The 15,730-nt window shown below is 40.7% G+C and overlaps 1 protein-coding gene across 1 annotated transcript in view; it reads right to left on the reverse strand.

Annotated features, from left to right (window-relative positions):
- The window catches only part of ATG2B (autophagy related 2B), a 1,825,281-nt gene that overhangs the window by 1,341,945 nt on the left and 467,606 nt on the right, over positions 1 to 15,730 (reverse strand). The window contains exon 10 of the mRNA XM_044074646.1: positions 13,728 to 13,989. Within this exon, the coding sequence (XP_043930581.1) occupies positions 13,728 to 13,989 (262 nt within the window). The remainder of the gene's footprint in view (positions 1 to 13,727; positions 13,990 to 15,730) is intronic.

Genomic DNA, 15,730 nt, shown 5'->3' on the forward strand with positions numbered 1-15,730 from the left:
ATGGATAAGTAATATCATTCTCATCAAAGTACTCTAAGAAACACCCTATCATATACAAAAATGGCTTCCTTTGAGCAAGGGTCTAGAAATCTGGCTCCAAAGAAGCATTCACAAATGCATAAGCCAAGACTTCTGTTATTGGAGGGATGGGCATGGGCTTCAGTGCAACAGTCCTAAGAACTCCCCATACATATATATTTGTGTATATATATATATATATATATATATATATATATATATATATATACACACACATACATATATATATATATATATATATATATATATATATATATGTAAAACCTGAACTGGGGTGAACTCCTTGGCACCCCATTTGAAGTAGCCCTTCATCTTGTGAAGAATATCTGCAAAGTGATATTGCCTGTCAGAGATGCAAATGATTAAATTGTCCTCAGTGTCAGACTCCTAAACAGAAGGGAAGAACATCTTATCCACATACACTAGTTCATCTAGCTCCGAATCAAAGAAGTCTGAATTCTCAAAAAAGGCAAATATCCTTTCTTCTTCTGGAGAGGGAGTAGCCCTAAACACATATTCCTTTTCAGTAGCAGGCAGTATATTTAAAAAAAACAGACAAATCCTGGGAGGGAGCCTGATACGGGGGGGGGGGGGTTGGGAAGGGAGTCCACCCAGGAGCTGCTGAGGCAAGGTTTTTGATATCTGCTTATGCTTAGATGACTTGGTGCTGGGCTTATGGGCTGAAACTTGCCTTGGAATCCACAGAACACGAGTAGAAGCCCAACATCAATCCAAGAACCAATACCCTCCTCATGAATAAAGACTAACTAACCAGCACCCCACCCCCTCAGTTACAAAAATACCAACATCACAACCAGACACCAGTAGAAAGGCATTGGGCCCAACCAATAACTGGAGGGCATGCCATCAACTGAATACATGGTGGCCTCCCAAGGGACTATGCCAGAGGCCACAGTGGAACCAGGTGCAGGGGTCGGGACATGCAAAAGCACCTCACTGATCCTGGTGCATTCTAGCTTAAAGAGATTATCAGATTCTAATGGGATACTGTCAGTTTCCTGATGCTCCTTCTCTTTTGGACACTTCTCTTAAAGCTTTTTTTCTGGAACGGATGTTGGGGGAAAGTCTGGCTGACACCACAGCAGTCATAGGCAATGCAAGCGATTTTTTACTGAATGTATGCCCAAAGAGATTTTGTATCTGTGTGATTGCCTATGGGTTGAATCTTGCACCATAAGGACAGCTGGCAACATTCTGCTCAGATCCCAAACAAATACCACATTTAATAAAAATATTTGTAGGGAGTCTGCTTCCCCACAATCAACACAATTATTAAGCTTTTCCTAATCTGATTTGGATGGCTAACAAACCTGACACTCAAAAGCTACAAGATGTACAATAAAAGTAATGCAGTGAAATGAGATATTTTCTCAAAAGGAGTACTTATCTGTAAAATCTGGAAGCCAGGCTGATATGGACTGACGATGCTTTGGAAATGCACATTGATCTTGACACAAACTGTGCCAGAAGGAAATGAAAATGGTGTGACAAGATGTCTGTTACACCACCAATGTTCAGGGCTAATCTCTGCAAGTAAGGCTGCTCATTCGGCCTTCAGTGGCTGAAATTTCAGGTGTCATTATTGTGATAACGAAGCATGAAATATACATTCACCACAACAAAGGATGCTCAAATTACAGGATCACACCTGCAAGAATCTGTAATACAAACAAATTTTAGCACCTGCAGAACATTAGTCCATCAGTCTGATCTTCCTTAGTAGCTAGATAAATCAAGAGAGTGTGGATGTGGTCTCAGGCTACAGCCATTACTGGGGGAGAACAGCCATAAAACAATCAACAGCATGCATGTTTCTCTGTTCCTTTTTACTGCTCAGGAAGTGGCAAACAATGACTAACAACAAATGCTCTTAGTGAAGGGTACAGCAGGCATCATGGCAGCCTAAACTGAGCTACATAAAACCAGACATACGCTCTGTTCATAAATTAGGTGCACAGTAACGTAGCACTTCATGAACACATTTACATAAACTGCAGAACTCAAGCGTGCAACGGTCAAAACTGAGAGCAAAAACAATGCAAATCAGCCTACCAGTACAGTACTCCAGAAATCACACAATTCACACAGCACAGAAGTAGCACGAAGTAGTGTATATGGATTCAGATAAACACAAAAATGTACAAGCCAACAACGATGGACGTTATTACAATGTCAAAACTTGATGATGTGCCTAATGTAATAATTCTCATAATGTCTGTTGATGCTGCCAAAGCAGAAGTTGCACACTCTGGTGCACTAGGAGATGTTTCAGGGTGTGGATCGTGTACATTGGTCTGAAAAGGAGGCAGCAGTTGGACAAGTTTCACATGGATAAGCAGGCATTAGATAAGCTATGCAGACTGTGTTAATGGAAGATACAGGCTAATAATGCTATAAACCTTCCAAAAGTCCACTGATGGCACAGCAGGCAGCCTCATCTGCCAGCTGCATTCTGCATCAGATTGTGGATTTTCTGTTGGCATATGCAGCCCACAGCATAAGGGTTCCTGACAATGTGGAGGCAATAATATGTGAGATTTCCTCTCTGAGTGCTGCCTACTAAATATTCGTGGTGCAGTGTGGAGGGCACACAAATAGCCAGCGCAAACCAGACAAAGATGATGCACTTGAACACTTTAATATGCATGCATACTACTGGTTAACTACCAGGTGACATGTGACCATATAGGAGACATCATGTATGTGTCTGCTCATAACTCAGAGGGCACACAATGCCAATGTCTAGCATTCCAGTACTGATACCCCAAGGAATGCTGTTAGGTGATGCTGGGTATCCACCGGTGCCACTGATGCTCACCCCTACACATTCCCCAGAGACAGCTACACATGAGAAGCCTGTATCTAAGATGACCACCTTGGATGGATATATCTATAGGCATTGCACTTAAAAATGCATTCCAGTGTTTGGACAGCAATGATGGCATGCTTTGATTTAAAACTATGAAAGATTGCCAGATGTTTGTGGCCTGCTGTATCCTGTACAATGTGACACTTGGGAACCTGGGCTTAGGGCCAGAAGAAAACAGTGATGAAGCTGATGATGAACCACAACACCCTCAGCCTCACCTCATGGTGCTCACTGCTCAGCAGGCATGACAACAGATATATAACATTCAGGATGCTACATTCAGTCAAATCTTTGGCTGAAGTTAAGGAAATAAACATAAAAAAGTAACATATATTATTTAAACTAAACAGCAAAGCAGAGTAGTCAGGTAACACCATACAGATTAATGGCTAGTAAAGTATATCGCACACTGATAAGAATCCTATTGCTCTGTAATACCTGCAAAGGGTAAAAGTATACCATCATTACTTCCTAAGCCAAAAAAACATGGGCAGGCTGCAAGAGTTCACAGTCACAACAGTGGCCTGGATATCAACTGTCTTCCGTGTGAAGCAGCAAACTAAGGAATGCTATTCCCAGCCTCCACAAGAGGTAGATGCCCTGCCAGTTCTACTGAGTTTGCACCACTCACAGGATCCAATGTCATAACTGCACAACACAATATGATACTCCGCAGTGCCAACAAGGCATATATATTCAAACCTATGGCATGCTCTGGTTGAGGTGTGTGCACAGCAACATAGGTAGTCAGCTGGGGAGAGGATGTACCCCCAGTGGATGTGTTCATGTGGGTATATGGTGACGGATATACAGCTGGTGCTAGGCACACCACAGACACTCAGGAATTCTGAGGTAATAAGGTAGCTGTCCTTCTCTGGGGATGCACTACGAGAATGCTCTGCCTGCACAACAGTGAAAAGCATCTGTACTACTACAAAAAAACACTAGTTTGTGACAGACTGGCTGAGCCACTGGTGCGACTCTTAACTGCTGAATTATGCCTGTGTGTACCCTATGGAGGTCACACACACACACACACACACACACACACACACACACACACACACATACATATATGGATCCCTATGACATCGCCGAAGTTTCAAAACTCCAAAGACCATATGGCTGTGATCATATGTCAGAAGTTTTGAAACTCCAAAAACTGTGTATTGGAATCGCTGTACAGCACAGAACCCGGGATTTGCTGTTTTCCTCACTGTAGTGCGATCTGAGAGTTGGAATATTTAAGCAGCGGGGGGGGGGTGCAGAGGGGCTTGCTCCACTGCAAAAAAGTATTGTTTTATTTTTTCGTAATTTCAAAACTTGGACATATGGTCTTCGGAGTTTTGAAATTTCGGCAATGTCACAGGGATCCATATATATACATATATATATACATATATATATATATATATATATATATATATATATATATAATATATATGTGTGTGTAAACATATATATATATATATATACATATATATATATATATATACATATATATATATATATATATATATATATATATATATATATATCTCACATTTATACAAACAAATATATAAATATATGATGGATAGCTATAGATAGTCACATTCAAATACATATACACTCTTGTGTTAGGGATGCTGATAAGAAACTTAAATGAATGCAGACAGGATGAAAGGAAAACAAAGATAAATCTGAATGTGTATACATGCCAGCTCTGTAGCACACAGGGAAAAAAGCACCAACTGCGACATGATGACCCAGGTTCATGTAGTAACATAGGTACTACAGGAACTAGCTGGAGGGGTTTGTGAGTGAGTGGCAGGTGTGGCTTCCCCATGCAAGGAGAAAAGAGCTGGTTAATTCCTGCCAGAGGAGTGCCATTTGATGAAAGACCCCAACATGCACCATACACATACAGACTTAGGAGAACAAACCCAGCTAAAGAGTGCCTGTACTCTAGCTAAGCACAGTGGCTGCACAAAATTGTACATCTGTTCTGGGAAGAGGGTACTGGGCACTGCAAAATGTCTGCTGGCCAAAAGACTGAAGATCACAAGTCTAGCACACAAAATAAACTCTCAGCAGACAAGGATGATGCTGCACCAATGCTACTACAAGCTCCATGCCTAGCTTAAGATTTATAAATTCTCTGCTGCCAGTGCCCCCTTCTTTGTAGTGGTAGCCCCAGAATTGAGAGGCAAGCCACACTTGTGGGTGAGAAGGACAGGGAGGGCTAAGTCATGGGGTTTGGAAGATCAATGTTTGCTTGGTCCCAAAAACAAGATTTAAAAAAGAGAGACAAAGAGGTTAGTATATGTACAGAAAGAAAAGAAAATAACAAAATACCTAAATTATGCACACTTGGGGGAGATAATGATGGATATGAAATAGTCTTTCAGAGATTTTAAAGGCATTAGAAATGTGCAAGAAAGTGGTATCTTTTCAAGAGAGAAGTGCACATTAAAAAAAAAAAAGACATGGTCATGAACACACAGTCACACTAGGAAACCTAGGATTCAGAATCAGGGAAAATATTAAATATACTTTCTTACTTGAAAGGGTGGCTGATGTATGGAATGGCATCACAGATTACACAGTGACACTGTATTTTATGAAAGTATTAAAAATGCACAATATATGCATAGGAAACCCAGACAAATAGTAATCTCGTTATGTATTCTTCACATATTTTTGGCACTTCTAGTGCCCCCACTAACTTTAGCAAGTTCCAATATCACTCTTCAAGTTCTAAAACAAAGCATATATGACGTAAGGACATCCTGGTAAGGTACCTTTCAGATGACAGGGGAAGCTCTTCCTCTCTGGTCTAATCACAAAGTATGGTTGTGTAAGAACTTACCATAACAATAGATGTCCTACTGATCGATGTTGCAGTATTTTTTAACAGATAGGTTTTGCTCACTGACATCTGTCCGGGGTACCAAAGCTTTACCTTCATATAACGTGTGTTCAGGTGATGATCTACACTCACAGGTGTCGGGGGTGTAAAAGCGGACATATATACGAGATCCTCAAACTACCTTCAAGCCAGCATTGGCCTGAAGAAGACCAAGGAAGGGGAGGCCAGCTAGTAGGGCCTTGGGTTGAACAGGATAAGTAAGTTCTGCGTCTGAAAATAAAATCCTGTGGTGTTGGATGTGCTTGTGTGTAGGAAAGGTGAAGTGTTAATGTCAATGAGAGGTGAAGAAGTAAAGAAAGGGGGTAGGCATGAGAGAAGGAATATTGCAACAGTGATCAGTGGGACACATCTACTGTTATAAGTTCTTAAACAACTGTACTATGCCCTGACTGACTCACTGTTGCAGTATTCTTAACAGATGGGCAATTCCCAGAGCTGTAGAGAAAGAGGGTGGTAGGTTAAAAGGAACCAGAAGGGGAAGAGTCCAGGAGGCCAGCCAGAATGGTTCTGCCAAACACTGTCCTGGACCTTGAGAAAGCATCCAACTTCTAGTGTTTTGTGAAGATGTGAACAGAAGACCAGATGGTTGCTTCTAAAATTGACCTGGTGTCCACACCTTTGTAGAAAGCATCTGAGGAAGCTACTGCTCAAGTGGAGTGGGCTTTGGGGCAGTAAGGTAGAGTCTTTCCATTGAGAGAACAGCAGAAGAAAATAGCCTTCAAGATCCGGGAGTTAATAGACTGTTTAGAAAATAGTTGACCTAATCTGGATTTCATGAAGGAACCAAACAACTGATTTGTTTTTCTGAGGTCCCTAGTTTTACCCAGGTAAAACCTCAGCTATCTGTGAATGTCTAAAGTGCAGTATTCTGGGGACTGGGGAAGAAGATAAGCAGGTTGTTTGCATGCATGAGTATTAGGTTCACTGGTCACTTTTGACATGAAGGATGGACTGGTCCTGAGGCTTACACTATTTTTGTGAAAGATGAGGAAGGGAGGAATGACCATGAAAGCCTGTAGTTCTGAGACCCTGCAGGCTGAAGTCAATGCCACCAAGAGGAACCCTGTTTTCCAAATGCAGAAATGTAAGGTAGCTGAGGCAGATGGCTCAAAAGAAGGTAACATTAGCTTTTCCAAAACAAAGTTAAGGTCCCAAAGTGAAGCAACAGGTTTCTGTGAGAGTTGTGTGTGCAAACCTCCCCTTAAGAGAAGTTTAACCTCAGTCCTGGAGATATAGAGAGTTCCCAGGGTAGACAAGAATTAGTGGCCGATAAGTGAGTTTTAATGGAACAGTAGGACAACCCTGAGTGTAAATGCTCATACAAGTATTGTAAGACTGTGGGAGTGTCCATTAAAAGGGGTTGGAGTTTGCGTTTAAAGCACCAGATGGAAAATCTTTTCTACTTGGCTATCTAAGACTTCTAGTGTTACATTTTTTGGCTTCTTGTAAAATTTGAATCACCTTTTCATAAAAATTGTGCCTGGTAGGGAATAAAATCTTATCATCTAAAGGGTCAGGCTGATGGAATTGAGATTAGAGTGAAGGAGTAGCCTTTCTGTTGGGTGATTAGGTCTGGTTTTGGAGGAATTCTCCAGAACTTTGTCTTTGATAGGTGAAGCAGGAGAGGAAACCAGTGCTATCTTGGCCAGTATTGGCCAGAATGATGCAATAAGTAGAAGTTTTAGGTATTCCTTCTGGAGTTTGAGGAACAGCCTTGGTAGCAGAAGTAGAGGTGGAAGTGGACATGCGTAAAGGAACTTCCCCATCAATGTGAAACAGAAGGTGTCTGTCCTCCAAGCTGGAGGTGTCGGTGTCCATGTGCAGAACATGAGGCGTAGGTAGTTTTTGGGAGAGGCAAAGAGGTCCACCTAAGGGGTCTCCCATCTGACAGTGATGGTCTTGAACACCTCTGTTTTCAATGATCATTTGTGGGGCTCTTCCAAGTCCCTGCTTAGAGAATTGCCAACACATTGTGATGGGAAGGAACGTATGTGGCCGAGAGAACCAGACTCATTTGAGTCTGCACAGAGGTTAGGACCTTGCGCCTCTCTGTTTATGTACCACATCACTGTGGTGTTGTATCCATGTACCAGAAGAGTGCCTGATTTCCAAAGGTGTGAAAAGGTCTATAGGTCTTGAAAAAGTGCCCTCATTTCTTTTAAGATGATGTGCTCCTATGCTACATGGGCTGGCCACTCCCCCTAAACTCTATTGTCACCTGTCCAAGCCCCCCAAGCCCTATCAGAGGCATCTGTAAACAGGACTTGGTTGTGTAGGGCTGGAATGAATGGAAGACCTTGGATGAGTGTAACCTGGTTGTTCCATCACAGAAGTTCCTTTGTGATACATGAAAGAAGGGGAATGTGGGCATCGAGAGGGTGATGGTGCTGAAACCACACCGATTTCAGAGACCACTGTATTTTCTTCATATGTAATCTGGTGAGGAGTAACTTATGGGTGGTGGCAGTCATAAGTCTCAAGATTCTGACAGTTTATCTGGCTGAGCAGTAACCCTGTGTGGAGGGGAGAAGAAACTTGTTGGCTAGAGAGGTGACTTTCCCTTGTGAGAGAGGAGACCTTCCCTTGAAGAACTGAGGGATGCATGGAATACGTGTCTACATGGCATCCCAGGAATATCAGTTGCTGGGAAAGGGTATGCTGGGATTTTTTGTAGTTGATAGTGAACCCCAGTAGAGCCAAACGTTGTACTGTGTAATGAAAGAGCTTTAGAAGAATGTCATGGGAAAATCTGAATGCCCTGACAGTGACAGAAAGCCACTACTGGGGCCAGGCACTTTGTGAACACCACTGGAGCCACAGACAAACCAAAGGGCAAAGGAGTAAACTGAAGAAACGATGACACAGTAAAGAAATAAAGAAAAAAATACATTTTCTGCAGGCAGGGCAGATAGGAATAAGAAAATAAGCATCTTTTAAGTTTAAGGAAACCATGAAAGCTTGGGGGAGTAGAAAAGACTAAAAAGTTTGAAGGAACAGCATTTTGTAGGAAGGTACTTCGCAGGAAAGTGTTTAACCAGGAGAGATCCAGGATAGGCCTCCAATGACCCTCTTTTCTGGGAACCAGAGAGAGCATGGAAAGAAATCTCTTTCCTGTATAGGATGTGGAAACAAGTTCTATGGTTACCTGAAAGATTAAATGTTGGACGATGGGCTGTCAGGAGTGTGACATCCCCTCTCTGGGCCAGTAATCAAGGAGACTGAATCTTCACCACTGACACTGGTGAGGGACATTCACTTGGAATAAAGATAGGTACACATAGTATTTCCGGATACAGCTCTCTGCACAAAATACAATTTCCCTTAAGAGCACACATGGAACACACTCAGTCTAGGGTCTGGGTTTCTCTCTCTCTCCAGGCCCCCAATAAGACTCTCTATTGGCACAGCTACAGAGTTGAGTCCTCAGCCGAGTATCTCAGGCCAAGTCCTCCACCACTCTCTCTGTGAAACCAGTGCTTTGTATCCCTGCTCCAGGTAGCTAACACACACACTGAGATTTGATTTACACACACACACACACAGACACCCAAGAAAGGCTAGCACAGATTTACTAGCTATACACTTCTGCCCAGACCATAAGGTAGATACTGCCACCAGGACACTCCAAAGCCAGCTACTCTAAGGCTCTTACAAGGGTACACAGTTATACTGATTGAAATTAAAACTAATACAAATGGTAATGTTTGACCAATGCAGTAAGGCTTCCAGGAGCGGTCCGACTGTCACCAAACAGATATAAGTAGTCTCAAAGGTTAAAACATTCTCTAACTTTTTTGGGTGGCATAAACTATGGAACCTTGCTGGCTAGGCTTACATAGGCCCTTGAGCCGATAGCCTAGTAACTACCTTTGAACCTATGAAAGACCAGCCACAATGAAAGGTTTAAATATATTTAATAACAAATAATAAAAGAACATGAAAATACTAAATATCTATTTACAATGAACACCAGGGTTTCAATCACAGGAAATAGTAAAAGTAACACAGGTGGATAGATCCAGAAAAACAGTACTTAACTAATCTCACTATATTTTCCTGACTGATCTAAAGAATTACTATTCCCCTGGTTAGTTATAAAAGCAAGGCAATATGAAGTGGGTGAGTGATCCTTCTTTGTCAGGTTTCAAAAAACAGACTGCTCTGAGACTTCTGCCTCATCTAGTATTAAAACATTATTTCAGTCCTACATTACAGAATGACATCACATACATCTGGTCATCTGACTTCTGGTTCTCATACTATCCTCCATTACTAGAAACTGAACCAGAATCTCACACATATGTGTTACCATGCACACAGACAGTACTTTGCAATGATGTTTTATAGCATCTGGAAGCTATAAAATCATTTCAGCACTTCCACCCTTACAGGATAGCAATTAGTTCACTGTTAAAGACAATACAGCAGGATTCCTAGTCCTTGTTTTCACAGACATTTCATCTCTGGCTGCAATCAGAACTGTAAGATACAATCTTTATGGTCTAAACCAGGTAATTTAATTGCAGGATATTTTGCTAAAAAGTTAGCTGGGGCTGAGCTTAATCTCTTCTCTTCCAGTATCCTCTGTTGCAATGTATTCCTTCCGAGAGTTACCATACAGTCTGGAATACAGGTATACTTATTTTTCTGTCCAGCAGGACCCACTGTTGGTACATTTATTTAACATGAGCATCTTTACAAATACATTTTTCAAGACCAGCACTTGTACAAATCAGTTTAATATACAAATGACATATAATTCTCTACAAAACTCCAGCTAGCTATGCAGGCATATGTTACACATCCACTGCCCTACTTCTCCTGGCATAGCTGCCAATAACTCACATCTTCACAGGGAGGATGGGGAAGGATACCCTCTGGAGTTGGACTGTTCTCCCAGGACATGGTGTAACCCTCTTTGATAATGGTTAATACCCACTTGTCTGAGGTTATCGTTTCCCAGACAGACAAGGAAAGAGAAAATCTTTTTGAGAGTGGCATAGCAGGGTGGGATTGGAGGGATGGTTGGGAAAGTAGTCACACTGGTCTGCTACTAAACTGAGGCTTCACAGAAGGAGTATCCCTCTGAATATTCTCTGGACTTTTTTATTTCGGGATCTTTCCTTTGCCTATGAGGAGTTCTAGTTTGTCTCTTAACGAAAAAGGTTAACTTAGCTGCATAATTTCTGTGGTAGGTACCCAGGAACAAGTGACATCAGGATTTGGCGGCAGTCTTTCAGAGTTTTGCCCTGCTCCTGCAAAGCCTTGAAAAAACTAGCAGCTTTAGCACCAAAGTGGAGACTGTTATCTAAGGGAGAGTTTAAAATCTTAGATTTTAAATCTTCAGGGATAGGTTGGCTGCTTAACTAAGTATACCTTCTAATCACTGATCCACTGCCGGCCGCCCTGGAAGAGGCATACATAGCATCACAGCTGCATTTAATACTGTGCTTAGTTATTTGAGAAGCCTAAGCCACTAAAGACTGCATGAGATGCTTTTAGTCTGGGCTATGTGGCTCTATGATAGACTTGCTTAAGGACTGTAAGACTTGGAGTAAGAATTTGGTAATTTGAATAATTCATAATTATTGGCCCTAATGGCTAGTGTGGAGGAAGTGTAAATTTTCTGGTCCCACCTGTCCATTGCTCAACTATCTTTGTCATTAGGAAGAACATTAGCAAAATGGAGTAACTTGAAGGTTTGTCCAAAGCTAGAGAGACTGTGGTTGAATCTGCTACAGGAATTTTATGTTTTTTGCACCTCAGACACTTGTCTAGACTGACCTTCGAAATGTTTCTTGATACTCTGTAAGGTTTCTCATACAAAGGCCTCTTCCAAAGGGGAGACTGGAGAAAAGGAATCTCCTTCATCTGAAGAAATTTGTTCATGAGAATGTAACTGGGATGAACAGTCTTAGGAGAAGTCCGAAACCATATCCAACTTCTCATTAGAGGAAAAGCAAGAGGAATCCAATGCTTACTTAGGAGGTGTGGTTTGAAAAGTCACAAAGGAACGGGGCTTCAGGGACATGATTGCTTCAAAAAGCCTTTGAAAGAAATCAAACCACTCTTTTACCTTGGATGCAGATGGTGACATCATGTGTTTGAGTTTTTCTTTTTTGGGATGACCTCAGCCTGAATTAGCTTAGAAGGTTCTGAGCTTTGTTTTATTTCTGTGAGGGTTCTAGGAATCTCTTCCCTCACAAGGATCTGAGACATTCCATGAGGTCCTTCCAATACAATGATCAGCAGTTCGTCTGAGGGTTCTGTTATCTGTGAGGCCTCAGGATCCATACTGGCATCCAAATGGGTTGTGGTAGAGAGCTTGTGAGAAGTCGATGGTCATATCGCAAGCTCGTCCATCTCAGTGGATATGTTCGATTCCAAGACAACAGCTGAAGAACCCTTTCTTGGTCTCTTAAGTTTCTTCTTAGGTGGGACATATGACTGGACCTTCCACCACAGTGGATTGGACCAAGCGCTTAAGACTTTGGGTCTCAAGAAATGTATTAAGTGTGGACAGCCTAGATTTTCAGAAAAAAAAAGGCAGATGGAACAACATTTATGGCTGTGTTCAGGCTCTAAACAAAACAGACTCTTATTGTGTAAGTAAGTCTTTGCTTAGAATTTGTCTGCCACACTCACACGTACCCTTCCTAGCTGACATCTAATAAAAGTTAACCAAAAAACAGACAAGGAAATAGAAGGTCCCCAATGGGGCACTTATCTGATGTGACAAGCAAAGCTATGGTACCAAGTGACCAAACAATCACAGTCCATCGGGTGCAATGAGCTGCATTTGGGATGGTGGCAGGATAGTCTAAGGATCTCATATGTATGTCAGTAAATAATGTGGGAAGAAATAGCCAGGGAATTGTTATGGCTAGGCTTGTATAGGCCCTAGGGCTGATAGCCTAGTACCAACCTATGAACCTATGAACCTGATGCCTATGAGCTCAAATCATTGCCCAGACATATGTCATATGAAGGTAAAGCTTTGGTACCCCAGCCGGACGTCAGTGAGCAAAATCTATCTGTTAAGAATACTGCAACATTGAATCAGTCAGGACATTTTCCATACCCTTTCACAAGCATGCAAAGACAGCAAGTCCATCTGTGGGCATGTGATACATTTGCACCTCCATCCAACTAAAGCAGCTCTGCCTACGCCCTCTCACCTTTTTTTCTGTCAAACCATTTCACATCCATCTGGAGTCAAAAACAGGCAGGAGATAAATCCATTGCCCGAAAGAAAAGAAACCTTTGCGTCAGCCCCAGGGCATTGATTCACTTCTTAAACATGGACCAACAGTGTCACAGAACATAATCCTCCCTTTGCAGCAGAGCCAGCAAGTTAGCATAATGCTAAAAAATGTATTATCAATTTTAGTGCAGTATGCAGGAGACACTCACTGTGCATTCATATGTACAACTTTTCTTAGTAACAGACAAGATTGCTAAACCCCTTTAACAGACAATGCTAGTCAACAAACTTTTTTTACCTATTCATGCTTATTACAATCTTTCAACGCCTTTAGCTGCAAATATATAAAAAAGAGGGGATGCCAATTCTTGACTTAAGAGGTTTGAAAAGCTACAGTTAGTGTGAGCTGGTGAAAGAAAGTTGAACTTCATATACTGCTAAGCTGATGGGGAGGTTTTACCTTCATGGATAACCAAGATGTGCCATGGAGGCTTAATTTAAACAATATAATTGTATATTTTCTGAAAAAGTTATACAAGTTTATGTCTAAGACCCTCAGAAAGGACTCGAGTTTAGGACTCGGACTTGCTTGAAGCCTGCAGTATCAAAGTAATATACACTCAGAATACAAAGCTGTTTGTAGGTACGAATGCACTTTGAAAATTAAATTAAAATTACTATACCTAAGGTGGTCATGAGAACATGCCTCTGAAAATACTTGTCGAAGGTGAAGAAAATCTTTAGCAGTCAGTATCTTCTGATCAATTTTTTCTATTTGGCCAAAGAAACTTGAAGTCATTGGTGTCAGCGGGTTGAGGTTCTGTGAAGATTCTGCTGGTGGAAGTGGATCAATATGCAGCACTGATACTGTTAAGCCACCTATCACCAGCTTGAAAACAACTTTGGGTCTGGAATCATCCACAGAAATGGATTTTGATGGAAGAGCTGAAAAAGAAGCAGATACATATTATTACTAGTTAGTTTGATTTTTTTTTCTTTCTTTCTTTCCTACATCCTTTACATGTTTTCTCTTTTTCTTTCTTTTCCTATTAGACACAAGTTTTAACATCAGAACAGTTGTGCAACATTTCTTTGTTTTAGTAAAATACATTTTTTATTTTATTTATTTTACATTTGTTGACCGGGCTAGTCCAGCTGGATATATGTCCATTTTCAGTGGAGGCCCAGATAGAAAAGCTCCACAAATAACAACCAAATAGGACAAGACAAGATATTTAAATTGATGACAAAATATATAATATTAAAAGTCAGTGGAAAATGTTACATGACACTTTTTAAAAATATGTTTTTTGTTGTGCTTGCAAGCCTTATCAAAACATATATATATATATATATATATATATATATATATATATATATATATATATATATATATATATATATATATATATATATAATAGCCACAGACACACACGTATGTGTGTATATATATATATATATATATATATATATATACATATATGTATGCGTATATATATATATATATATATATATATATATATATATCTATATGGGATTCGTAGAGATCCCTAAACGGCAACATCACCAAAACAGATTCGGCCGGGCATACTTGCGCGAAAGTGCTTTTCACCGAAGAAGCACTTTCACGTAAGTATGCCTGTTGCAGAGGTCGTACTATGGTGCGGACAAGGGAAAATTCCCTTTTCCCCACTATAGTGTGACCTCGGAGTGAGAATATTTAAGTAGGGGGGGTGTGGGGGGCACAGCCCCCCACATGGGGGCTGCAGGGGGGCTTGCCCCACTGCAAAAACATAAATTCAATGTTTTTTTTTTTTAACACACTTTAATGAAAGCACTTTTTTGGTGAAAGTACTTTTGTTACAGTATGTTCGGTGATTGTGGATTCGGACTATTGAATATGGATCCATGTCAGAGCCAAGAAAACCCATTTCACCGACGACTGGATCACGGAGACTAGATCGCCGACACAACACATCCCCGACAGTGGCAAGTATATGTATCACAGAATGGAATGTATTCCCGTGTGCACAATACAGTTATAAAACAAAAATAAACATGTGTATAGCAGGGGGGCAAGCCCCCCACACCCCCCTACATAAATATACCAACTCCAAGATCGCACCACATTGCAGAAATTTCCCACTACTCACCATTGTTGGGGATGCATTGTGTCGGCGATCTCGTCTCCGTGATCTGGTTGTCGTTGAAGTGTGTTGTTGTGGAACTGATAGGTTCCCATATATATATATATATATATATATATATATATATACATACACACACACACACACACATATATATATATATATAAAACATAATAATAATATACATACATATATATATATATATATATATAAAAAGATAGATATATATATCCCTTCATTCTCATGCCCTTATGCAGTGCAAGCAAAGAATGGGAGCTATGAGGGTGTCACCCATGGCTGATATGGTATGTTTTTTTTTTTTTTTTTTTTACTTTTTTAACACCTTTACTATATTACCACTTGTGACACAGGTAGCCTTGCATTTTTATAAAGTAATCTAACAGTACTAAGAACTTCACTTTTACAAACATTATACATCTAATTTATTTCTGTATATTCTATAACCTAAACAACATTACATAAATTATTCAATTCCTGTCTTATCTTAAACCTCATTCCTCCTCCAAAACATTTTCTGC

Source organism: Protopterus annectens, chromosome 6.part0 (assembly GCF_019279795.1).
Source record: "Protopterus annectens isolate FY-2018-M chromosome 6.part0, PAN1.0, whole genome shotgun sequence".
NCBI lineage: Eukaryota > Metazoa > Chordata > Ceratodontiformes > Protopteridae > Protopterus > Protopterus annectens.